Source organism: Copadichromis virginalis, linkage group LG16 (genome assembly GCF_057382275.1).
Source record: "Copadichromis virginalis isolate Kocher_CV1m ecotype Utaka linkage group LG16, C_Virginalis_male_GT1.1, whole genome shotgun sequence".
Lineage (NCBI taxonomy): Eukaryota > Metazoa > Chordata > Actinopteri > Cichliformes > Cichlidae > Copadichromis > Copadichromis virginalis.
This window is the reverse complement of record NC_140633.1, coordinates 20,815,373-20,841,175: the sequence shown is the minus strand read 5'-3', so window position 1 is coordinate 20,841,175 and position 25,803 is coordinate 20,815,373. Positions and strand designations below refer to the sequence as shown.

General features: G+C 42.0%; 4 protein-coding genes across 6 annotated transcripts in view; 3 read left to right on the top strand and 1 right to left on the bottom strand.

Annotated features, from left to right (window-relative positions):
• Positions 1-1,665, top strand: part of col4a2 (collagen, type IV, alpha 2) — a 63,075-nt gene extending 61,410 nt beyond the window's left edge. For both annotated transcript variants that reach the window (XM_085433718.1, XM_085433719.1), the window contains one exon: positions 429-1,665. In XM_085433718.1, the coding sequence (XP_085289844.1) occupies positions 429-683 (255 nt within the window). In that variant the 3' untranslated portion in view covers positions 684-1,665. The remainder of the gene's footprint in view (positions 1-428) is intronic.
• A 46-nt stretch (positions 1,666-1,711) lies between these two features.
• Positions 1,712-9,350, bottom strand: rab20 (RAB20, member RAS oncogene family). Its single transcript, XM_085433733.1, has 3 exons — positions 9,285-9,350; positions 7,519-8,007; positions 1,712-2,938 (listed from the first exon to the last, which is right to left on the bottom strand). Exons 2-3 carry the CDS (start codon positions 7,706-7,708, stop codon positions 2,346-2,348), a joined length of 783 nt encoding a protein of 260 aa, XP_085289859.1. The 5' UTR covers positions 7,709-8,007; positions 9,285-9,350; the 3' UTR covers positions 1,712-2,345.
• Positions 9,351-9,659: 309 nt separating this feature from the next.
• On the top strand, positions 9,660-21,732 carry LOC146690681 (ATP-dependent (S)-NAD(P)H-hydrate dehydratase-like). 2 transcript variants are annotated; one of them, XM_085433722.1, is made up of 13 exons: positions 9,660-9,745; positions 10,255-10,886; positions 10,999-11,439; positions 11,631-11,781; positions 11,877-11,922; positions 12,020-12,108; positions 12,904-13,012; positions 13,231-13,281; positions 13,372-13,476; positions 13,580-13,700; positions 13,815-13,938; positions 15,198-16,045; positions 20,607-21,732. In XM_085433722.1, exons 1-12 carry the CDS (start codon positions 9,660-9,662, stop codon positions 15,346-15,348), a joined length of 2,106 nt encoding a protein of 701 aa, XP_085289848.1. In that variant the 3' UTR covers positions 15,349-16,045; positions 20,607-21,732. The 2 variants fall into 2 exon arrangements, with proteins under 2 accessions (XP_085289848.1, XP_085289847.1); XM_085433721.1 differs by lacking the exon at positions 9,660-9,745 and having other exon boundaries at positions 10,233-10,886.
• ing1 (inhibitor of growth family, member 1) overlaps positions 15,981-25,803 on the top strand; it is a 53,604-nt gene continuing 43,781 nt past the window's right edge. The window contains exon 1 of the mRNA XM_085433730.1: positions 15,981-16,045. The gene's annotated coding sequence lies outside the window, so the exon portion shown is untranslated. The remainder of the gene's footprint in view (positions 16,046-25,803) is intronic.

Here is a 25,803-nt window from a genome sequence, read left to right as displayed (position 1 = left end):
TTGTGCAGAAAAGTGTGAACTTTGACCTTAGTAAATATTTCTGTTACATTCATGGTCTGAATTTCTAGTTTTAAGTCTTATTAAAAGCAGCAGGATGTTTATTTTCTGAATTATGGCCCCATTCTTCACATATGACAAGAAATCAGAGTTTCCAATATATGTTTAAATTCTATAATTAAAAGTCAGAATATGTAGGAAATATTTTTAACAGAACAGATTGATGTATATCTTGTCCTACTTCTACAGAAATACACATAATTATTTTCCCAGTAACTGGTGTTAGTATCAGCCCTGGCCCCAAAACAATTGTATTGGTTGACTTTATTTTAATATTATTGGATTTGCTGACAGAGAAAACACATTTTCAATTGTTCAACTCGACTTCTCATCTGCCTGATTAAAATTTCCTTTCACCTTTGTCCTTGCAGCACACCGCAGCGGGAAACGAAGGCGGAGGTCAGTCCTTGTCGTCGCCCGGTTCGTGCCTGGAGGACTTCCGCACAACACCATTCATCGAGTGCAACGGGGCCAAAGGCACTTGCCACTACTTTGCTAACAAGCAGAGCTTCTGGCTAACCTCCATAGATCAGCAGTTCCACTCTGAGCCGTCATCAGAGACGCTAAAAGCAGGCCAGCTCCTGTCACGCATCAGCCGTTGCCAGGTCTGCATGAAGAACTTGTGAAAGACTCAACAGCAGACTTCACATTGACAGCGGTCTAATACTAAAACCGATCAGATAACAGGGGATCCAGAAAATGTAGATCACTGTCAATGGGGAAACTTGTTTCCCTGAGCTGCAGAGCTCAGATATGCAATGACTGATGATTGAGATGCCTCGAGCTTTGAGTTACACTGTAGATAAATAAGAAGAGGCGGTGAGAACGGCAGTATTGTGGAGAAACATCATCTTTGTGTTAAATGTAGTTTGGTGCTTCATTTTTTAACTTATTACCTCAGTTACTATGACACATTGTTAACTATCAGAGACCATACACTACAGCTGAACCAAAGATGCACATATGTATGCAATGCTTAGTTTAACTACATGCTCTTATTGTTTAGGATTTAAAGCCCGACATAAAGACACTAACACTGCTTTTCAGCCACATGAAGGTGAGAAGGGTTTCATTGGAGCTCATGAACACGTGTTTGTAGATACTTTTGAAAGGGTTATCCTGCTTCTTTTCAGTTACTCTTACAAAGCCGAGTTTTATAAAATTACCATGCACTGTTAGCTTGCTTTTGTCAACTTCTGCAGAGCCACGTAACTTTTCCTGACGCGTTCGTACAATGCACTGATACCGTTTTTACTATCTGAATGAACTTGACCCCATCCCTGCAAGTTTTTTAAATGTATATCCAATCTAGTACTACTTACATCATTTTCCTTTACACTTTTAGCCTCTGGATTACGCCATCAGGACAGAATGTAAACACAGAGGTCTGACCATAGCCGATCCTTGCTCCTGTCACTGACCCTTTGTTAGATAGGAGCGTTTCACAGAATTTAGAAAAGATTCTATTTCATCTACATGCACTTCTTAAGAAATAATTATTAGACCAGAAAAATACTGACAACATCTGATATAATTGTAATATAATTATAGTGTTTTTATAACATGATTATTTCATCGGATCGGAAAGATTAAATGTTGTTTGTTACACTTGTGTGTCATTGTCCTTCTGAATCTCACAAAGCAGACTGCAAAGTGCAAAATAAAAAAATCTTTATTACGACAGAATGCTTAAAAATTCGAACACCTGTATTTTTATTTATTTATTTATTTTTAAATACACTCATCGAAAAGTTCCAAAAAGTGCAGATAAAATATAAAGATCAGTTTCAACAGTGACAGAACTTTAAAGTCTGATTAATAAAACCTTAAAATTCATCATAAACAGTGCAACGTGCAGCCTAACTAATTAGTGCTGTTACATGTGCGTGAAATTCTGGTGGCGAAACGCTGACAAACGGCAGTGATGTCTGTCCTCACGAGCACGTTTGGGCTATTAGTGCAGTTCGAGTCATTAAAGTGGAAAGTTTCAGAAACAAAGAGTGATAATGCGCCGTGCATTTTATGTCCCTTCCTTACAAAGAAACATGGGAAAAATCTCTCTGGACACTATGATCTTCACAGCATCAGAAGTGTAGATTTGTGTTTTACCAAGAGGTCATTAACACGGTTTGGTCTCAGTTAAGGCAAGAGGGGGAAAAAAAGAAAAAAGAAAGGAAAAGTACCATCACAGTATGCATTTGGTCATCAGACTATCCTGGTGATTGCCTTTGGTTAAAAATGAGCCTACAGGTGGCCTCCGCCTCCTCTTCCTCACCTCTCTTTGGCCCCTAACAGCAGCCAGATCTTCCCTTCTTGCTGCCGACCATCCTGCATTCCTCTAGATCCACAGTAGGAGATTTCTGATTCTCTTGCCTCTTCCTTAGAATGGAAGGCAGCACCAGATCAAACAGCGTCTCAAACAGGGTGTCCACGTTATAGCCGGTCTTGGCACTCGTCTCGAAGCACATCTTCTCTGCTGGCAAGCTGTTCTTTTCCTCCAGGCCCTTATAGCGCAGTATTCTCCCATAAAGAGCCACTGCATCCTCATTGATCACCTGCTTGCGAAGCATCACGCCAGGTAGGGATGTAGGGGAGGCCGGCGGCGTGGGACAACCAGACAGCACCTCGCACTCCTGGTTGCACTCAGTTCGGTCCTTGACTAGGCCATCTGAGTCGTGGCATAGCTGGGCTTTGGAGTCTGTGAGATCTGCCTTGTTTCCCACTAAGGCGTAGATGCAGTCATGGTTAGCGGTGTCAGTCAGGGACAGGAAGCGCTCCTCCAGCTCAGCTAGGCTCTGCCAGTTGGTGACGTCGTAAGTGAGGATGACTGCGGCTGCACCTCGACAGTACATGGATCCCAGACCGTGGAACTGTTCCCGGCCTGAGGAGACAAAGGCAGGTCAAAAGAGTGAGTACCGACTCACCACGAGCACTCATTTTTTTAAAAAAAAAGGAAAAAAGATTTTCTGTACGAGCAACGGAAAGACATTGTGTGACAGTCAGCAGTTTGAAAACAGAAACAATCTTTGTTATTGAAATATGCAGAATGCTTGAAAGGGCGCATTGTGTGAATCCAGTGCACTTTAACCTCTACAGACTTTAACAAAAACTTTCCCCACCGGGGGGCACTGTTTTACAAGTGAGTGCACTGAGATATTTTGGGATGTTTGTTGTTGTTGCATGTTGCAGCTTTTCATATTTCCTTCTAGCCTAACCCACAATTTAAGGGCAGGAGGTCGACTAATTGTTGTGGTTTTCTTCATATTATTGTTGAGTCTTTACCTTAGGATATAATGAAACTTGAGGCGACTGTTGGGATTTGGCGCTATATAAATAAAACTGAATTTAACTTCATTACTAGAGACTAGTAAGATGTACGTAACTAGATGTTTAAACATCAATGAACTTGCATAATTAATATTTGATTGAACATATTATTCTTATTTTGTTATGGCAGAACGGCAGTTAGTGGTTCAAGGATAACTGCAGCCCCCTCTCTCTCCCTCTGATAGTTGTAAACAAGTGAGGGGGGAAAGTAAACAGATGACACCCGAGCTAAACAGTGTGGTTCTGCAGTACTTCGACATAAAAAATATGTTTGTATAAGATGGAATATGACAAGGCAACCAAAGCCAGGCTGCGTCGTAAGTTCAATGTTTGACAAAGGTATTAATCCCAAACTCCTCTTAAAAAGATCGCTGAGACCAGTTTTTGTGTGTGTGTGTGTGTGTGTGTGTGTGTGTGTGTGTGTGTGTGTGTGTGTGTGTGTGTGTGTGTGTGTGTGTGTGTGTGTGTGTGTGTGTATGGTTTTCCATTCACAAACAGTCGTTTTATATTAGAATGCCAATCAGTCAACTGACAGGAGTGGGTGGATTTAAACGGTCTGGAATGTAATGCTGCTGAAGGCAAATGCTGCACTTCAACACCACCACAATCTACTGCCTTAAAAGTTACCATCAAGAACAGGAAGTGCCCCAATCAAACCCATTCATCCATCTTTTCTGCTTATCCAGTTCAGGGTCACAGTGAGGCTTGAGCCCATCCCAGCTATCACAGATGAGAGCGCAGGGTAGATCCTGGACAAGTCGCATGTTGACCGCGGGGCTAAAAAACCGCCCACGCAGACACGGTGAGAACATGCAGACCTCCTTGCTGTTGCTTTGAGGTGAAAGTGTTAACCACCGTGCTTTGCAGCCTTTGTCAATCCATTCCAGGAAATAACTGAACATGCTAACCCTCACAAAGACAGATTTATAGCAAAGCTGTTTTGTTAGTGTGCTTACTTTGCTATACAAAACCTGGAAGCAGTATTTATGCATCTGCTGTGTTTTTTATCAAGTGATTGATGATTTATTAGTTTGTTTTCCCTAGCCATCATTTAAAGATACTGATGACAGACTCGTATATGAAAAAGAAAAGCAGCAAACGGTACTTTTTTTTCACCCCCCTTCTCATTGACAAATAAAGAAATTTCTTTTTTATTTCGTCAGCTCAAATGGCAGGAATGTACAACAACTTACTCAGCTCCCCTGCTTCTCTGGGAAAATACTGCTACATGTAACTTTGGAAAAGACATGTTAAAGCACGGGGACTCAATTCCTCCTGTCATAACTTCATCATGTGACTTTTAAGAGGAAGAGGCCCGACAGCATGAAGGCCCGCACAACAGAATGTAACTGAAAAGACTAGTAAAGAAGCAGCCAGCTTAGAGTTTCACGGATTAACAAAAATAAGAACAACAGCACTCAAGACTTCCACACTATCACAGCTTTGTGGTGTATACCGAAATATCGGCAACAACTGAAACGACTCAGCGCTAACTGCACTCAACAGGGACTTGACACAGAGGTTGTGGAGTTGGGGAACACAGCCAGGAAATGGCTCACTGGTGACATGGCCAGACTTTCCTTATCTCGATGGTTCACCAGCTCCATTTCTGTGAAGTACATATTTGCCTAAGAAGGTTTGCCCTAATTCTTGTTTACACAACACTTGAATACAGTCAGCACCGAGCTTATTCACCAGCAGTTACTGGATTGTTCCTGTCACGACCAACAGAAAAGGCCAAATGAGTTTATCTGAATACACTGTGACACAATATTCAATATCACAGAGAAAAAACAAGCTGGCTCTGCCTATGAGAAACCCTCTATAATGAAGGGCGTTATTCACTTGGTGCATTATTAAAGGACAAATAACTGAAGAACTGACCTATATTTCACTGCACAGACAGAAATATAATGACTGACCTACATTTAACTCAATCAGTAATCATTTTAGTTTAGTCAGCAGGAAAACTGTTGGAGTTGTACTAATAATACTTTCATTTTCAGGTTACAGAGTCACAATAAAAACTTTCCTTTTGATTTCAAATCAAAACTTCAGTGGCTGTTTGTCCAATAAGTGAACAATTTCAGACACATAACATGTAAAACAGGGGTGCCAAACATAAGGCTCAAGGTCCAGAATCAGCCTGCAAAACACTCCAATGTGGCCTATTGAACGGCTTTTGAAATTTTGAAGGATGACATAAATTGTAGACTTTAGAATTCTTTTTTCAGCTTTTCCTACTGTAAAGAAAAGACGTTCCCATGACGATTCATACTACACCAATGGAAGTAAGTAATAGATAAACAATGAAATACTAGAAAGCTATAGGTTTTTTTTTCAATATTTACTATACTAATTTCATATTTTCATGTTGCGTTAAAAAAATAAATTATCAATTAACAAAATTTTTTCTAATTTTCTAATTACAGTGTCCATTAGTCTGCACACTGAGCTAATGGAGTTTTTTCTATAATTTCACACATTTATTTCTTATAATTTAAGCCCAAAGCAGCATTTTTTAATCAAACAGAAAAACTGAGAATTCCCCCCCCCAAAAAAAAAAAAAAAAATCACAGTTCTTGTTCTTATGTTAAAATAGCTCAGTAATGTAAACTTAAACTTCTTTACACTGACAGAAAAGGGAGTTTCACTGGTCTTGCCCAGCTAAAATCAATGTAAAATAAGTTTGACATTCTTCATATAAAATGTAAAGTTTAATTTTCTGGTAAAAAATTACTATTAAAAAAAATAAAGAAAAATACCCTAAGCACTGGAGCCCAAAGCACAATTGAACACACACAGTCTAGTTTTAGGGGCTCCAAATTTATTCACACTTTTCCACCAAATCAGAAAAGCAGTGGTTGTATTTTCTGAAGCCTCGTACAAATACATGTGACCATTTCTGCAGAAGTACCCAGATGATATTTCTCTATCGGGTCACACTTGCACAAATTGAGCAACACAAGTCAAGACAAAACATGCTTCTTTCCTTGTTCAGCACAAAGGAGGTGAACATGGGAACTGATTTAAGAAATGGAGCATTTTCGGTAAATTAGGACAAAGGCCAGCATGTAAAAACATGTGGGGTTTGTCCAGGGGGTGTTTGTCTGCATAGTGGGTGATTTTCTGGCAGCACCTTTGAGTTTTAAAGAGAGAAGTTGTTTTTTGTGGGGGAGTTTTTGTGTGTGTTACTTTAATCAGTTACATTCATTATTAATACACTTTTGATTCTTCATGACTAAAATATCTGCCATTACCTGTGATGATAACAAACTAAAACTGATATTCTCTTGCTCTTTGAAAGCCCACTTATCAAAAAGAAAGAAAGACGAAAAACTGGTTTGTTTTCCAGAATAGCTGACTGACAGATCTTTATGTCACAATTACCGTTAATACTGCATAATACCCAGAACAGATGTCCGTGTTTCTGATGTTGGTGGGACCATATATACGAAAGTTACTTCTTCAGGATTCCTCGTGGTTGAGATTCTCAAATAAATGAATAAATGAGAAATTAATCCCTACTTTTAGTTTTTTTTTTTCCCCGAAGCATTTTTCTCCCTTGAGCCCAACTAACTGCAAAGATATCCTGGTGTCGCTTTTAATACATCATGCTTACAGTGCAGTATTGTGATAACATCATAATAGTGAGTAACGCATCATGATTGTACTGTAACATGAAATACTCCTTATCTTGACTTTTTTTTTTTTTTTTAAATGGTAGAAATCTCTTTAATATGTCACTTAAAAGTCGTATTTTCTTTAAATATTAAAGTAGTCCCTTGAAGGGGAAGTGAAACGGACTTTTTTCCATGCAGACCAAATGAAAACTCCACTTATTTCCTATCTACCCACAGATCAATAAATACCATGCTTATTTTTGAGGAACTCGGTCAGCTTTTACGATAAGATCGCCTCTGGAAATATTTTTAAAAAGTGACTAAAGCGAATAAAAGTCAGACTAAAAGCTTAGGCCGTCTGAACAGACAGAGAGGTCACATGGCAGTGATTACCTCAGATGAACGGATCATTCCTTATCAGGTAAACAAAGGCACTGAACCACCGGAAGAAGGCACGTTAAGAGTCTAGAGTAAACATTGGGGAAAGAGGGTAGAGTAAAGGATGGATTACCAGCTGTGTCCCATATTGAGATATTGTAAGGTCCCCATTGTTTGAGGAAAAATGCCCCTCCGACGGTGCTGACGGTCTCTTTGAACTTCCTCTCCATGTACCTGTGGAGCAGCGACGTCTTCCCCACGTTCATGTCTCCCAGGAGAACAACCTTGACGTCAGGCCTCTTCATCTTCGACACCTCGGGCATGACGCTGGCTTGTTCGGGTCCCGCTATTTTATTTCTCTGACGCTCGGAGCGAAGACGCGCTCTAACTCGTGAAAAACACCGCAGGCTGGTCGCGAATTCCTCTGACAAACGTCATTTTCTGAACGAAAGTTCACTTCTGATAACGTGTCTATCCGGTGTTAGCTCATTCTCAAATCTGCTGTCCAAGTCCGAACTTCAAAAAGTCACTGAGGTAAAACAGGAAGTAGATGACGAGCCGCAGACCAACGAGGAGAATTTGCTCTGAACCGTGTCTTCCAGGTGGAGGACGTGGGCGGCCTCTAGTGGACAGTGGGAACAAAATAATAATAATAATAATAATAATAATAATAATAATAATAATAATAATAATAATAATAATAATAACTGTGCCTAAGTCAAATAAGTTTAAGTGTATAGGCTGTATATGCTGCTGGGAAATAATCATAAATAAAAACTACTTAGTCAATATTGGTATTATTAAAAAAGATTGAGGGCAGCCTTTTGAGTAGGACAATTTTCCACACAATGACCAAAAAAAAGGGACAGAGTTGCATTGAAACTACAAAGACCCCTGTCTGATTTTCTTCTTCTTCTTTCATTAAAATGCACTGACAGCAAATATTACATAATATACCTCTCCTCAAAGCATTCCTTATGGTTATATTTATGCCTTTAGTGTGGTGTTAGTAGCAGTCTCCAAGGCTTAAGTGTGATTTGAGTGGTCAAGCCTGAAGTTGTTTTATGCCTACCAGACAAAACCCAGGGAGAAAAGTAAAACTGTCTGTAATTCCGATTTGTAATTAGTCGGTGGGCGGGTATTAGTTTTCAAACTAAGCATAACACACATTCTTCTGGGATTTTACGCTCTCTTAGTGGTATACGTGTCGCTTAATTGTGTTTTTCTGTTAGTTTGGAGGATTAAAAAATATTTTTTTGTTGTCAGGCTGAGACAAATGGCTAAAAAATGCCAATGTGGTCTTTAAAATCTGGACCAAAAACATGATGATGATGATGATGATGATGATGATGATGATGATTATAATTATTAGCTGAGAAATAAATATTCATTCACTTTATGCCAATGGCCTGCCTAAAATGTAGACTGATATTTGTAAGAAAGTAAAAAATATTCAACAATCATGTTTCTGCTTCGATCGAAACATGTGATCTATTCACAATAAATATAACAATAACTAGAAGAAAGTTAGATAAACAGTTACAGTTACAAAATATTTTAATTTAATTTAAATGAAGACTTGATAAATAAAAATAGGCTACACTTTCTACGTAAAATATTTTTTTTGACATGCTTCTAAAATTATGTGTGTATGGAATCTCGTGCCTGACAGTTCACGTGTGTTCGCCTGTTACCACCTCTACACTTTCATAGTGCATAGTAGGACTGACCTCCTGAAGAGTTCTTTATGGCAGAGGGGTTGAATAATGAGTATTAAAAAATACAAAACTTCTAAAAACAGAGGCAAACAGACGGTTATACTTGCAATATGGCTGGAAAAAAAACTTAAAATCAGCACAAATAGATGAAAACTGCAAATAAACTTAAAAACATCTGCACCTTATTACTCTTCTGTGTGTATTTTGATGTGTGCTTAATTTTATTATGGAGGAGGGCTTGTTGTCTCAGAATCCGGCCCTGCTGAAGCAGCGCATGCTTAAACCTGCTTCCGGTTTGATGGCTCGTCGACAGCAGATTTCACCCTCAGCCCACTTGGATGTAGGAGTGTCCGAGCAGCCTTTAAAGGCATCACACGCTTCCTGTAGTACTGCGCTGGGTTATAGGGCGCCTCATGATCAGGCTAACTTGCGTTCACTTGTCGGCGTTGAAGCGCAGCTCCAGTTTAGGTAAGGACAGCTGAGTGCCACAGAGGGCTGTGCAGCCCGTGATAAAGCTCCGAGAGTGGGTGACTGCAGTCAGACAAACAATGAGAGCATGCCTCAACAGATTCAAGCGCTCGCTTTTTGCTCGATCCCAGTTGCACTGTCGCTTATCGCCGCCTTGGCCTGTTTAAACGAGAAAGGTAAAAGAGACTGACGTTATCTCAAAGTTTTACTTCATTAAAACTTAGCTTTAGACTGTAACGTTAGGTGAGCCGTTAGAGTCGTCCAGTGCTCTCCGTGTTGGCCGAGCAGCTGACAGTTTGGCTCGTTGTTGAGGTGAGGTGGGTCTCTAGGACCCCGCAGAAATGCGTTCGCGGGGCGGGGGACCAGGCGGAGAAAGGTGAAGTTAACCTCAAAGGACTGATCAGAGGTCAGTTTGGACATTTACTCGATGTAGTGTTACCGCTTGAAAACGGCTCTTGTAGCCGATCTCCTGTCGGTTTATCCCAGAGCTACGCATTTTGACGACACGAATGAGATAAACACAGAAGGCTAGGCTTTTAGCTAGCTAACAAATAGTTTGACCTGCACACGTTGTGATGATCTTCAAGTTTAAGACCAAAATTATTACCCCGGCTGGTCCTTCTGAGCTAGCGAAATGGCCGTTTGTCGTTGTTTGGGCTGACGGTGGTCCGCGGCATTGATGCGGCTGAGCGCAGAGACCCAGAGCAAACGGCCGTCATAATCCGCAGTGTCAACATCTCCAATCAACTTATTCCCCGGGGGTGGAGGTTACGCCGGGAGACGGCCTGTTTTGGATCAGCTATGCAAGCGAACACAACGCGGGGCTTCCTCTGGTCGGACGTGGAGACGAGGACGCTGCTGAACATCTGGGGAGAGCAGGACATCCAGGCGGCGCTGGATGGAAACTTCCGAAACAGCTTCGTGTACCGCGACGTCTCCCGGAGGCTGGGAGCCATGGGGTTTGAAAGGACGCCCGAGCAGTGTAGGGTGCGGATCAAGAGCCTCAAGAGGCAGTACTTGTTGGCGAAGGAGGGCAATCTGCGGAATAATGGGCAGTATCACAAGATCTGCAAGTTTTATGACACCATGGAGAGGATTTTGAGTAACCGGCCGAGTCTGGACGCCCAGGAGTTTATAGACAGCGGTGCGGGAGGAGAGGAGGCCGTCGATGGCCCGGAGGAGGATGGGGAAGATGCTCAGGATGCTTACTCTGAGAGCACAGGGGAGTGTCCTTATCCCGCTGAGACTGAAGTCAAGTTGGAATACCCAACTGTTCCCATCCCCATTCCGGTTAAAGTGACAGTGGGGAATAATGGTGAGTCCAACCTTATCCACTATCACTTTTTCGTGGCTTTATCATGTTTCAGTGCCTCGAGTGTGACTCGAGTATGTGTGCTAACATAATGTCACACCCTTCTCCACTTCAGGGACTTGTGCGAAGCCGCCTAACACCAGCCAGTCGGCCAGCTGTTTGTCAGCCAGAGCGCCCAAACGGCCCAGGAAGCGACGCGCCAATTTCCCCATGGAGAAGCTGATGGAGCAGTTCCTGGAGCAGAGCGCCCAAGCCGAGGACAACTTCTACCGGATGGAGGAGCAGCGCTTGCAAGCAGAAGACCGGCGCCGGGAAGCTGAGCATGCCCGGGAACTGCAGATGCTTCAGATGCTTGGTCAGATGTTCGCCAGCATCTCCTCCTCCGGCTCAGCATCCGCTCCGTCCAAGACGGCGAATCCTGGCCGCGCTCCGGTCATTTCCAGTACCTCCCCGTCGCATACACGTGGCCACTCCGGTCACCCCAAACGCCCTTCGCCCCAGACAGACTCTCTCACACAGCAGAATCCATTTCTGAGCGCAGACCCTCAGGCGTTAGGTATTTAGTTCCGGCGCTACGCGTGAAGCCTTGATGTGGAGAGAAACCTGAAGGCAGATTAGCTGTAACGTGAAAGATCACACTCAGTTATTATTCTTATTTTGGATCGTGTTAGTGTGTTTTTGTTGTCGACCACAGTGGTTTGAAACTAGCTCGTACGCTGAACACTCTCACTTTGTTTATCTCCTCAGTTTTTGAGCGCTTCTACGGTTTGGGCTCCACGTCGCACAGAGGTATGGAGGATGACATCCTGCCACTGGTAAAGAACATAGTCCCTCCGCTGACATCCAAAAAACACAAGGGACAAGATGGACGTATTGGGATCATTGGAGGATGTCAAGAGTATGTTGCATAAAAGATTCCTGCATGATTTAAAAGAAAAAAACAAATTCAGTGGAACATTTGCCCTAATTTCTCTTCATCTCTAATCTCTAAAGCTACACTGGAGCTCCTTACTTTGCTGCCATCTCTGCTTTAAAAGTGGTAGGCAGTAAAGCTTGACTATCAATTTTGTCCATTCATTTTTAAAAAAAAATTTTCTAATTGTATATTGTATATACATTTTTTTTCTCATCTCCAGGGGGCTGACTTGTCTCACGTGTTCTGCACCAAAGATGCTGCAGTTGTAATCAAATCATACAGCCCTGAGCTCATAGTCCATCCAGTTCTGTAAGTACAGAGCCAATAATAATCTTTCTGTAGTATTTGAAGTAGCTGGTAGCAGTTGGATCATTGAGAGTGCAATGGTGTGTATTTATTAGCATTATGCACTGGTATTTGGATGCATTCACAAATGTTACACAGTGTGTTATTGCAAGCAAAAACATCAAAGTTTACCCAGGCTTTGTGGCGAGGCATAAGATTTTCAAAATAAATAGTTGTGCACGTTTTCTTTTTTTGTTGTGAGTTGTAATGTTATTTGGAGCCAAATTCTGCATTTCACTATCATCACTCTACTCCGTTGTATTAAACGTTGCGTGTTATAATTAACACGCTGCTTTCTCACAATGATTCTGTAATCACTGTCCTAAATATTTAAATTTCTGACATTTGTCAGATCATGAACAGGTAGTGTCATAATTCTGGGTATTCTGTCAGTGTGACAGTACAAACCTTCACAGCTCACGCTTACTTGTCGTGGCTGGAGCGGCTTGGGAACCTTACAGTAACATTAATGACTGCGTTTCAGTTTGGTGAGCCTGTGCCAGTGTGCTCTTAGAAAGCCATTATTAGCTTGTTATAGCAAAAAAATGTTAAAAGGCTCATTTCTCTACAAGAGGCACTTACAGAAAACATTAACATCGACTGCTTTCTATTTGTGTTTGCTCACTTCAGAGACCCGTTACAGTGTTATGTCTTCACTTTGTGTGTGTGTGTGTTTTCCTTGCAAACTAATTGGAAAATTTGGGATTAATTGTGCATTCCAGCATGTCTGACAATCTGTGTGTATGTGTGTGAATGAAGGGACAGTCCTAACGCAGTGGAAGAAATAGAAAAATGGCTTCCAAGACTACACGGACTTGTGGTGGGACCAGGCTTAGGAAGAGAAGACTTATTATTGAAAACAGCAAAGGCACGTGGAGCACATTCATTCTTCCTTGCGCTTAACACAGTCTCGGCTACTCTGCTAGATACTTCTGCATAAGCATGGCAGACTAGTCTTATTGCTAGCACTTGTTATAGCACAAGTGTTACTGGTGGCTGATAAATTACTACTTCTTTTTTTCCCCCCACCCCAACGGAAGGCTTATTAAAGACAGACCCTGTGCTCTCTCTCTCTCTCTATTTCAGGAGGTCATTGAGAAGTCGAAAGCAAGAGATATCCCCATAGTCATTGATGCAGTAAGTCTTGATAAAATAAAGTCCCAGATGTGGAGCGGAAGGTGTTTCATTTGCTAAGTCATACATAGTGTGTGTGATCATTCTTAACAGGATGGATTATGGCTGGTTACACAGCAACCATCTGTTATCCAAGGGTACCAGAAGGGCATCCTTACGCCTAACTTCATGGAATTCACTCGATTGTATGAGGCATTGGTAAGTTTCTTGGCACATTTCAGTCCCACTCACTAGTTGACAGCAAATAACATGTGATCTTCTATGCTGATGTGTGTCTTTTTACGTTGTCTGTGTGCATTAGCACCATGAGCCCATGGACAGCAGTGATTATCAGCGGAGCGTCATGCAGCTCAGTGTAGCTATGGGCAACCTCACCTTGGTGCTGAAGGGGGAGCAGGATTTCATCACAGATGGCAGCAAAGGTTGGCATCAAACAGAACGTGCTTTAATTTCTTCCGGCTGATCGTTCACTCTGTTTATTCTCAGATGCTTCGGAGCTCCTTTTGTGACGCTGTGTCGTGTGCTGCTGTTTGTAGTGTACTCATGCAATTTAGAAGGCAGCGGGAGACGATGCGGTGGACAGGGGGATCTCCTTTCTGGATCTATGGGAGTGCTGGCACACTGGGCCCATGCTGCTTCCACAGCAGGAATGATCAGAAGGTGAAGGCATGATTTTTGCTTTTTGTGCTATGTTTTTTTTTTTTTTTTTTTTTTTTTTGCCTGTCCCATTTGGTTCTTTAGCCATCAGAATTGTTGTCTGAAGACCAACAAGGATACCCAATGGATTTACTTTGCCAAATGGATCATCGTGGCATTGCCGTATTGGTCCATTTGGTCGATCTTTGTTTTTATTATTTATTATATTTTATTTTCAGATGTTACAGACGGGACAGACATGCGTGAGGGATAGGAAAAGAAAGAGGAAGGAAAGGAAAAACAGAAGGGGAGAGGGACAGTGAGAAAGGGGGGGAGAAAAAAAAAGTAAAAATCTCCTGGATCACCTGTTGAGAGAAGAATAGAAAACAAGCAAAAAAACAAAAAAAACAAAGCAACATACTAAACACAACACCATCGCATTAATCTAGCTAAGTGTAAACAGCAGTAAATACTAAATATTCAATGTTGTTGTGCAGCACGCAGGACAGTTGTGCTTCGAAGTAGCGGCCAAGAAAGGTGTAATTTAAGTCTACGAGCAGTGAACACCCGTGTGCATACCTGTGTGGATCAGCGTGCTTGTATTCCAAAGGTTTCTCCATGTAACGATCTGCTAGGAAGTGTGGAGGGGCCACAGCCCCGTCCTCCAGGGTATGAAGCAGGTATGGAGGAGATCAAAACTCCAGATATCCAGAGGCCCCCAGAACACAAGAGACCATGGAAGACCAACAGAGGGGCAGCCGCGCCACTGTCCCAGTAAGAGCTGAGGAGAGTCCCAGATGAGGGTTCACTCAGCAGCCGCGGAGCAGAAGCTAGGGGGAGTTGCAGTGACGCGCCCGTGAGCTCCGCCGGCAGCCAGCTGTGCCTGAGTGACCGAGCCCCAGGCCGAGAGGCCGGGGGCACCCCACCTCCGAAGTGGACCGAGCGAGCCCCAGGTTCCAGGCCCTGATAAGCGGCCGCCAAGGAGTGAGCTATGTTTGAATGAATGTATAGGCCAAGCTTTTCAGGGCTCAATGGATAAAAAAATAGTTTTTTTTAAATATATTTACACACATTACCTACAGAGTGCACTGATTTACATGCTGAGAGTGTATAAAAATTATCACCAAACGTTCTGACCACTTCTCTCGATGATTTTTTGGCTTTTCCTATGTAATGAATGCATAAAGTGTGATGTTGCACAGAGAAATGTACGTGTTCACTTTATTTGGATGTATATTCTCTTTTTTTTTCCCCCCTTCTTCTTTCCCTTTGCTCCCCTATAGTATGAATCCATCAGTGGTTGCTGCATTTGGTGCTTGTTCGCTCACCAGGCAGTGCAACAGTCAAGCATTCCAGCGGCACGGCAGGTCCACCACCACGTCAGACATGATCCAGGAGATCAGCTCAGCCTTCAAAAAGCTGTTCGAAAGCTAAAAACAGTCAGCGATGCAAACAGTTGTAAAAAGAGAATAAATTTTACGCTCCTAACGTAACCTTTTTGGGATTGAAAGAAATGTTCTTCTTTAGCTGAATTTTAATGACTGATTTGAACCCGGAATCGAAATTTGGTGCAAAATATACACACTGACATGTTGTTTGTGTTGTGTTTAATGGAAAAGTAACAAAAAGAAAACCACTAGTTGAATAATGAATGCCTTCACCAAGCCCACCAAAGAGACTGAGACATTAGGATGAATGGGCTCACACTAAACCAGAAACCTGTATACGTTTTGAAATAAATTATAAATGTGATTTTGTTTGTTTGTTTGTTTGTTTGTTTCGACAAAGTTCTTAAAAGCCATCATGGAAGTATTACTGGGTGAGTGACTGCAGAAAACGTGACTTTTATAGAGTCAGTGGGGAATATTAACTTGTAAAGTCCATGAAAACCGATACCTGCTGGACAACAAAGTGTTTTGGTTGGTTGCAGCATCGTAAACCTAAAAGCAGAAGAGTGAGGCGTGTGTGATTCGTGTAAAGTATGCGGCGCATGCGCATAGCTGAATTAGCCGACAGCTAGCTCCGTTGTTGCGAGTCCACCGTAGTTACACACACACACACTACCTAGCGTTAGCAACAAGACCCACAGCAGCATCACAGAGTCTGTAAGGTTAACTCGGAGTATTCACAGGTAAGTTTACTCACCCTCCGCTTATATGGCAACTGAATGAGTGTGGCGAGGTATCTGCTCTGTATTTCCGTAAGGATTGGAGCTGAATTTCGTTTAGTATTGTTATAAGCTAGTCGGCTAATCCAGCTAACAGACACGCCGAAGCCAACGCGTAAAGACCACTTTAAAGTGCCAAAGCAGTAAAAGACCATTCTGTTTGTCCGCGTCGTGTTAGCTAGAATTGTCCGTAAATGTTCAGTGGGTGCTTAATGTGTTGAAGGTGAAACGTATTCACTTCGGTGACCGTTGTTCAAAGCGTTGTTTGCAGTGTTGGGGAGTAACGGAATACATGTACCGCCGTTACGTATTTAAAATACAAAATATGAGTAACTGTATTCCGTTACAGTTAACGTTTAAAAAGGTGGTATTCAGAATACAGTTACTTTGTTGAAATAAATGGATTACACGGCGGTACTTTCCTGTTTCATATTGTCGCGGGTCAGGACTGTTTGGGTTTTGTTTGACAGCTACGTGCTGTTGTTCCAGGCGGCAGCGTTACGGTTGCCATGGTTACAGGGCGACGCTCTCTCTCTCTGCGATTGTGTGTTTCCTGGGTGAGAGAGAGCGCCTTTTCGTTGTTGTTGTGCTAAGCTAACGGGCAGAATGCTACAAGCATAGCTCTAAAGAATGTAGCATCGTGGGCAGTGTAGTCCGTGCTGCAGGGAGAATGGACTGCCATACACGTTATGTGTCTGTGAGCGCGAGGAGGGAGAATAACGTTTACACCGTAACTTTAAGCTAGCACCATAAAGACGGTAAAACACGTAATAATATCTACAAATGCATCTTAAAGCTGTTATATTAGCACTCTGTGTATTACTAACATAACCACATTAACATTACTGACACTCGCTGCCTTTTAATAGTCATTCTATAAATGCTGTCCGTGTAAATGGTCTTACCTGTAAACACTGCATATCCACCGGATTCCAGCCAGAGTGGATTCTGGAGTCTTCCACGCTCCTGTTAGTGATCCTCCATCTGGATGGATGAGAACAACCTTCTGAACAATCTAGCAGGAGATGGCCCATATCTATGGGACTGATTTGTGCCAATAACGCCCATTGTATGGACTGATAACAGCCGAAGTGGGTGAATAAAGTCACCCAGTAGCTAGCTGTGCCATTACCCAGCATACATCACTCCCTCCATAAATGCAATAAACCATACAAAAGTATCGTTCTACCTGTTTTTCAGGTAGTTGTTTACATTATATAATTTATTGTGTTCAGTATACGTCACTACAATGTGATTTCGGAAATATACGGACAACAGGCTCTTCCGCGGCAATCTCTTCAATCGGAGGACCCTTCACGTCAATTCCCGACGCGAGGGGGGTACCCTGCGCGTCCATAAGTGCAGCAGAGGGAGCCTGACCATGCGTCACACGTTTGACGAGTTGGGAGTGAGAACGTGTTGACCACACCGATAAAATATATTTGCTGTTTTAATAACGTTTAATTTCCACTGTATGAGCTCATCTTGTGTTACATCCTTGAGAGAGAGACCTGCGGCTGCCTCCTTCCTTTGGCTCCTTGGGTGTCTTTATCTGAGCATCACTTTTGCTTCCACTATGACGCCCCTGGTAGCAACATTTAACTTTCAAGGCTGTTTACAATCAGAAAAAAAAGTCTCAGTTTTGAGCGTAATCAGCTCTTAGTTATTCTGACCTCACCACAGCGCCATCGACACGACGTCTGTGTGCAGACTCATGACCGTCATGTCACACGTAGTAGAACACATGAGAGAGATGCTGGTTCATCACAGCCATAAATATGTTACAAATGAAGACATTTCACTATGTTCAGATACCGGATTTAGTGCTACATGTGGTATTTTAATAGAAAAGGCTGCGAGACAGTGTTTGGATCCCCGTTTTTTCATGTTGTCTGCAAATCTCAAAAGTGAGTGTTAAACTTTAACCTTACCTGTTCGCTGCAATAAAAATACAGATTTGTTAAAAAGTTATGTTTGTTATAACAGTAAGAATATGCTTACCTAGTTTTGCTATGAACATTTGTAATTGTCATGGTCCTGGGTTGCTGAATCAGTGTTTTGAGTTTATTTTCTAGTTTCTTCTGTTTTTGTATTCGCTCTTAGGGGCTGGGTCTTGTGTTTAGTGTTTCTGTTATCCCTCCCTGTTTCCTTTCCTGGTGTTCTTATTTTGAATGGTAAATGGCCTGGATTTATATAGTGCTTTACTAGTCCCTAAGGACCCCAAAGCGCTTTACATATCCAGTCATCCACCCATTCACACACTGGTGATGGCAAGCTACATTGTAGCCACAGCCACCCTGGGGCGCACTGACAGAGGCGAGGCTGCCGGACACTGGCGCCACCGGGCCCTCTGACCACCACCAGTAGGCAACGGGTGAAGTGTCTTGCCCAAGGACACAACGGCCAAGACTGTCCAAGCCGGGGCTCGAACCAGCAACCTTCCGATTACAAGGCGAACTCCCAACTCTTGAGCCCCAAGATTAAGTTAACTTTCGTTTATGTTTGAAATTATTGGGTTGATTTTTGTTTATATTTTTCAACGAAATAAACGCCAGAACTTAAAAGGCCGTGACACTGGTACTCATTTCTTGTCGTCTCACTGCCCTCGTTCTTTTCGCCTCCGTGCTCCCCTGGTTCATCTTCGCTCACTTCATCTGCACTTGGCTAGTTTTATTCTTCTTCGCTTGCACAGCCAAGACGAACTTCATGGAAAGTCCTTGTGGAGAATGGCTTCATCGAGCCACTGTTGGCCTCATTTGGTATTTCGACTGGTTTAATTTTGCCGAGGTGAAGACGCGGTACAGGACTGCGCCGTTTCACCGGTTTATACTGAGTGATATTTGCATCCTCTGTGCTGTGTGGTGCTGGAAGATGAGCACACATCCTCCTGATTTTGTGAAAGAGCCCGTGTCAGCTTTAATTATTGCTGCCAGAATCTCCTCCAATGATTACATCTAGAGCTGGGCGATAGAACGATAACGATATGTATCGCGATATAACTTTTACTCGATAGAGAAATTAAGCTATCGCGATAGACCTCGCCGCTCTTGTCCTCTTAAAAAAAAAATAATAATAATAATACTAATAATGTCAGCCAATCCAAATTAAGTAGCGCAGAGCCGAACCAATCACAGCCGCAGCGTCACTTCGCGTGACTTGTTAGTACAGCGTGCCAAGCCGCACGTGTGTTTGTTTGGGAAGCAGCCAGCGGGTAATGGAGGAAATGAGTGTGCCGACTAGAAAAATCAACCGAGCGTGACCGAAGAGAAAACAGATGATGGTTCCAATGCCGGAGAGATTGTCGAACGGAAGAGCCATAGAAGTTCCGTAGTGTGAAGGTATTTCGGCTATTTCAAGTCTGACAAAAAAACAGAGTAGCGTGCACTGTAAATTGTGCCGAAAGCAAGTCTGGAAATACAATAAACTGGTGCATGCGTCACACTGCGCCACGTTATTGTTTCGGTGAAATGAATTTCTACAATACTGTTACTGTTAATTCTACTCTCTGCAGTGTTTAAATGCTTACATATACACACAGTTACTGTCCCTCCACACATACGACTCGGTTCTGCTTCTATGCCGCAGCTTTGTTTACTTTTTCCCACCGAGGCTTCTAGACTTCTGATTGGCCAACATTTCTGCACGGTTAGGAATCTAGCGCCACCTGCTGCTTTGGCATGTTCATAGCAGCGTTTTCCTTCATTTCTGCCTTTATGTGTGGACGGGATTATTTTTTAAAACGAAAACGGAAAATCTCCGTTTTCAAAAATACCCGTGTACGTGTGGACGTAGCCTCAGTCTCTGACTGGAAGCGCTAATTCGTCATTCGGCTTTTGTCAGACTAAAGTAACTGTTAAAACTGTTTGAAAAGCTAAGCTATACAACAAGGAGAGATTGAGAATTTCCTTTTAGTTCTCAGTTTATTTGATATTGAGAAAAGTTAGTCAATTTTGTCTGTTCTTCTGTAAAACAAACTAAGATTTATTTTTAGAATTAATATTTTGTTTCTAAGTGGAATTGACAATTTAGTCTGTTTCATTTGTTCTATTTTGAAACTTAAACGCTTTAGCGGCTGTCTTTTGTGTAGTTTGCAATATTTGCCTTTTATTTATCTGAAAAAGTCTCATGTTCCTTAAGTACATCTACCCTGTTGAACTTATTATGGGAAATAAATATTTAAATAAAAACAAGCTGCTGATTATTTCACATTTTACTTGTGAGCAACGGCACATTTAAATCTTACAAATATAGTTATTTGGCTTATATCGTGATAGATATCGTTATCGCCTGAAATGAAAAAAACATATCGTGATATGAAAAAATCTCATATCGCCCAGCTCTAATTACATCCCGCGGTTAAAGGATTTTTCTGTTGTTTATTGTTTAGTTTAACTCTTGTTAGCTTGCCACATTCTTGCCTTAGTACTAGCAACTGGGAAGATATGTGCTATTTAGCCAACTTCTGGTCTTACAGCGACCCCTTGTGGACCCTACTAATTATAGTATTACCTGTTTCTGTTTCCAGACAACCATGCTTATAGTCACCTATACTGCATCTGCCACAATTATAAGTGCATATCTGGCTGTATCACGGTTGGATTAATCATGGCAAGCCCTGCTGTAACCAGTTCTTCTGTGAAGCTTCATTAAAGACGGTGAACTAAACTCCTGGACTGCTGCAGTCTTTCTGACCCAAGACTTAGGCCAGACTTGTATACCCAGCACTTCCAGTTCATATATATTCTACACAAATGTTTATCAGTTGAAGAATCAGACTCCTTTTAAACATTATATTTGTACTAAATGTGTATGTAAATATGGTGTCTGTATATTTAATGCCTATATTTGTGACTGTGTTTCTGTTGTAGTTTATTCCTGTATGAATGTTAAATACTTGACTGAAAGTATTCAAAATGTATTTGCATTGCTTTACAGAAAAAGGGAAAAATCGTAGGACTGTGGGGGAAAGAGTGATTACCTCAGTTAAACAACTCGTGTAATTATATTAGGTTCATCTTTAAGGAACTCTGCATGTCTCCAAACAGCTTTGAATGTCTTTGAAATGAGAATAATACAAATAGAAAAAGAAAAAAAGTGGACACATGCAGACAAAGTAAAGAGATGAATATTCAGTAAGCTATAAAGATTCAAAGGTCTCTCAGTTTTTCTCAAATGTGTGTGAGGACTGCTTGTTTGTATTCTTGGATGCACTTAGTAAATCCAACAGCTCAGCTATTTGTTGTTTGTTGTTTTTAAAAGTTGCAGGAAGAACAAACTTCTTAAATAGTAAATGAAACAAAGCACAAATGCAAAGTTGTTGTTTTTTTTCATTTTTATTTTTTATATTTTTTTTCTGTTTTTTAACTCAAAATGTCCTGTTGTAACTGGACTTTTTGAGTTAAGAAACAGACCAAATCCCAACAACACTTCCCTCATGGTGCTTTATAATGTAAAGTCAAGACCCTACAATAATGCACAAAGACTCCAATCCCCTAGAGCAAGCACTTTGGCGACAGTGGGAAGGAAAAACTCACTTTTAAAAGAGAGAAACCTCCGGCAGACCCAGGCTCTAGGATGGGGTGGCCATCTGCCTCGGCCAGTTGGTGATGAGGGAAGGAAGTTGGGAGAAGAAGAGTAGTGATTTTTAACCACTCTGGTTTCAAAATTAAATTTAGAAAGCCCAATTGAAATGAATATTCACATGCACGTGTTGGTTCGATTTTAGCGTGCACATGAGAAAGCCCTAAAGATGATGTTTTGGCTCCTCAATTTTGCATGTTTTTTGAAGCTGCTGACGATTGCTTCATCCATTACTGGGTTTCTTGACCACATTAAGAGCATTGGAGAATCCCACCTGTCATGGAGTTCATTGTATATTGTCAGGGCGAGTTCTCCAATGTTCTCCAAGGACATTTTGTACTTTTTTGACAAAATTTTGTCCCAGATCTTCTGGAAAAGCCTCTCTACAATAAACTCGGATGCTACTGGATTCAGTATCATCGTCTCATTTCCTTCGCTCATGGCGTGCATTACCAGATCTTTGGTCACATTTTTTACCACCTCCTTGTACTCTTGCCTGTCTTTAGAGACACTGAGTACTCTTGGTGGTAATGCCAAGAGGTGTTTGGTAAAGATTGAGACGGTAATATTGTCAAGCTGCTCCCTCAGATTAAAAATCAAAAGGTTTTCTTTGCAGTTGTGTGTGTTGCAAAGATCCTTGAGAATGGCCTTGCCCACATTAAAAATGCTGTCGTGGGATAAATTCAAGTGTTTCTCCTCAACTTCAGGCCAGATTTTCTCAATCAGACGATGGCTGATGCAGTTAGGAGTGAGGCGCTCTGTGAAGATCTTGTATTTGGAGGAGACTTTTTCTTTGGCCAGTAAAACCACCAACTGAATAACCCAGTTGACGCGCACCTTTTTCTGCAGCTTCAGTGTCTTTTCCAAAGCTGAAGCTGAAGCCCGATTGGTCTCATCTTTGAATACAAACTGCACTTCTTCTAACACTTGTTTTTCCTGTTCAGTTTGTCTCTTTGCGTCCTCTACCATTGTCTTCTCCTCTGACAGTGCTGCCTGTGCTTCATTCACTGCTTTTTTGGCCTCTTCACACTCTTTCTTTGCCAGTTTGGCCGTTTCTTCGAGTGCATTTTTCACTTGGTTCAGTTCAGCTTTTTCTGTGGCGTTTGAAACCATCAACTGAACAACTTTGTTGACACACAACTTTGAGGAGGAATCTGGGGTTGCCGTGTCGTTTTTCTCTGTCTTAGCCTCGGCTAATGGCTCTGTCTGCTCGTCCACTTTGTTCTGCATTTCTTTCGTGTCCTTCACCACTTTCTGCTCTTCTGGGACTTTTAAATTTTCTTTCTCCTCGATCTCCAGGTCGCCCAGTGTGCTCTCTGGCAGAGTGCACACTAATTCTGGTTTTGCTTGTTGGTCACTCGTTTTTGACATTTAAGCTACGATGTTACAAAGACATTCAAATATGACTGAGGGTCGCAGAACAAAATCTCATCCAGTGTATCGCTCGTGACTGTAAGAAACGTGCTGGTCCAATGTGGGTTTCACCTGCAATTTATAGACTTGGGTTGACTGTGACGTCACGGCCTGGTTCTCTTGCCTTTCATCTTTGAACCAAGCCCCGCCCACAACAGCGTTCCATATTGGCTCATTGAAAATAGGTAACGCCCACAAAGAACGGGCTGTCAGAGTTTCTGACGTCATGGCCCGAGTCTCTCTTTCCTTTAATGTTTGAAAAAGGCCGAAAACCATTTTCACCACTTACGCAAAAGCTCTTCTCTGTGGTAGAAAACCTTTATTTTCCACGCTCTCTTCACTTCCATCCGCCTCTATCACGTCTTTTTGCCCACTCCCAGATTATTGCCTGTGGTCCTGTGGCTTACTCATAATATTTCAAACCAGCGGGCGAACTGATCTATTAATGTTTCCGACACACAGTTTACTTGAAACTGCGCTGATTTTCAACAATGAATAAATGACGTCTTCATTTTCTGTGTTATATATATATATAATGAAAAAAGCTGAACTCTCCTCTGTTTAGAAAAGAACGCAATTTTTTAAATCAGCCTTAAAACCAACCACACCGATAAAATATATTTGCTGTTTTAATAACGTTTAATTTCCACTGTATGAGCTCATCTTGTGTTACATCCTTGAGAGAGAGACCTGCGGCTGCCTCCTTCCTTTGGCTCCTTGGGTGTCTTTATCTGAGCATCACTTTTGCTTCCACTATGACGCCCCTGGTAGCAACATTTAACTTTCAAGGCTGTTTACAATCAGAAAAAAAAGTCTCAGTTTTGAGCGTAATCAGCTCTTAGTTATTCTGACCTCACCACAGCGCCATCGACACGACGTCTGTGTGCAGACTCATGACCGTCATGTCACACGTAGTAGAACACATGAGAGAGATGCTGGTTCATCACAGCCATAAATATGTTACAAATGAAGACATTTCACTATGTTCAGATACCGGATTTAGTGCTACATGTGGTATTTTAATAGAAAAGGCTGCGAGACAGTGTTTGGATCCCCGTTTTTTCATGTTGTCTGCAAATCTCAAAAGTGAGTGTTAAACTTTAACCTTACCTGTTCGCTGCAATAAAAATACAGATTTGTTAAAAAGTTATGTTTGTTATAACAGTAAGAATATGCTTACCTAGTTTTGCTATGAACATTTGTAATTGTCATGGTCCTGGGTTGCTGAATCAGTGTTTTGAGTTTATTTTCTAGTTTCTTCTGTTTTTGTATTCGCTCTTAGGGGCTGGGTCTTGTGTTTAGTGTTTCTGTTATCCCTCCCTGTTTCCTTTCCTGGTGTTCTTATTTTGAATGGTAAATGGCCTGGATTTATATAGCGCTTTACTAGTCCCTAAGGACCCCAAAGCGCTTTACATATCCAGTCATCCACCCATTCACACACTGGTGATGGCAAGCTACATTGTAGCCACAGCCACCCTGGGGCGCACTGACAGAGGCGAGGCTGCCGGACACTGGCGCCACCGGGCCCTCTGACCACCACCAGTAGGCAACGGGTGAAGTGTCTTGCCCAAGGACACAACGGCCAAGACTGTCCAAGCCGGGGCTCGAACCAGCAACCTTCCGATTACAAGGCGAACTCCCAACTCTTGAGCCCCAAGATTAAGTTAACTTTCGTTTATGTTTGAAATTATTGGGTTGATTTTTGTTTATATTTTTCAACGAAATAAACGCCAGAACTTAAAAGGCCGTGACACTGGTACTCATTTCTTGTCGTCTCACTGCCCTCGTTCTTTTCGCCTCCGTGCTCCCCTGGTTCATCTTCGCTCACTTCATCTGCACTTGGCTAGTTTTATTCTTCTTCGCTTGCACAGCCAAGACGAACTTCATGGAAAGTCCTTGTGGAGAATGGCTTCATCGAGCCACTGTTGGCCTCATTTGGTATTTCGACTGGTTTAATTTTGCCGAGGTGAAGACGCGGTACAGGACTGCGCCGTTTCACCGGTTTATACTGAGTGATATTTGCATCCTCTGTGCTGTGTGGTGCTGGAAGATGAGCACACATCCTCCTGATTTTGTGAAAGAGCCCGTGTCAGCTTTAATTATTGCTGCCAGAATCTCCTCCAATGATTACATCCCGCGGTTAAAGGATTTTTCTGTTGTTTATTGTTTAGTTTAACTCTTGTTAGCTTGCCACATTCTTGCCTTAGTACTAGCAACTGGGAAGATATGTGCTATTTAGCCAACTTCTGGTCTTACAGCGACCCCTTGTGGACCCTACTAATTATAGTATTACCTGTTTCTGTTTCCAGACAACCATGCTTATAGTCACCTATACTGCATCTGCCACAATTATAAGTGCATATCTGGCTGTATCACGGTTGGATTAATCATGGCAAGCCCTGCTGTAACCAGTTCTTCTGTGAAGCTTCATTAAAGACGGTGAACTAAACTCCTGGACTGCTGCAGTCTTTCTGACCCAAGACTTAGGCCAGACTTGTATACCCAGCACTTCCAGTTCATATATATTCTACACAAATGTTTATCAGTTGAAGAATCAGACTCCTTTTAAACATTATATTTGTACTAAATGTGTATGTAAATATGGTGTCTGTATATTTAATGCCTATATTTGTGACTGTGTTTCTGTTGTAGTTTATTCCTGTATGAATGTTAAATACTTGACTGAAAGTATTCAAAATGTATTTGCATTGCTTTACAGAAAAAGGGAA

Bases quoted from the DNA above. Each gene is read 5' to 3' on its own strand.
- LOC146690681 (XM_085433722.1), top strand. From the start codon at position 9,660: ATGCCTCAACAGATTCAAGCGCTCGCTTTTTGCTCGATCCCAGTTGCA. The intron at 13,282-13,371 runs GTAAGTCTTGAT...CATTCTTAACAG, and splicing joins TCCCCATAGTCATTGATGCA to GATGGATTATGGCTGGTTAC. The intron at 13,477-13,579 runs GTAAGTTTCTTG...TGTGTGCATTAG, and splicing joins CTCGATTGTATGAGGCATTG to CACCATGAGCCCATGGACAG.
- rab20 (XM_085433733.1), bottom strand. From the start codon at position 7,708: ATGCCCGAGGTGTCGAAGATGAAGAGGCCTGACGTCAAGGTTGTTCTC. The intron at 2,939-7,518 runs GTAATCCATCCT...TTGTCTCCTCAG, and splicing joins CTCAATATGGGACACAGCTG to GCCGGGAACAGTTCCACGGT.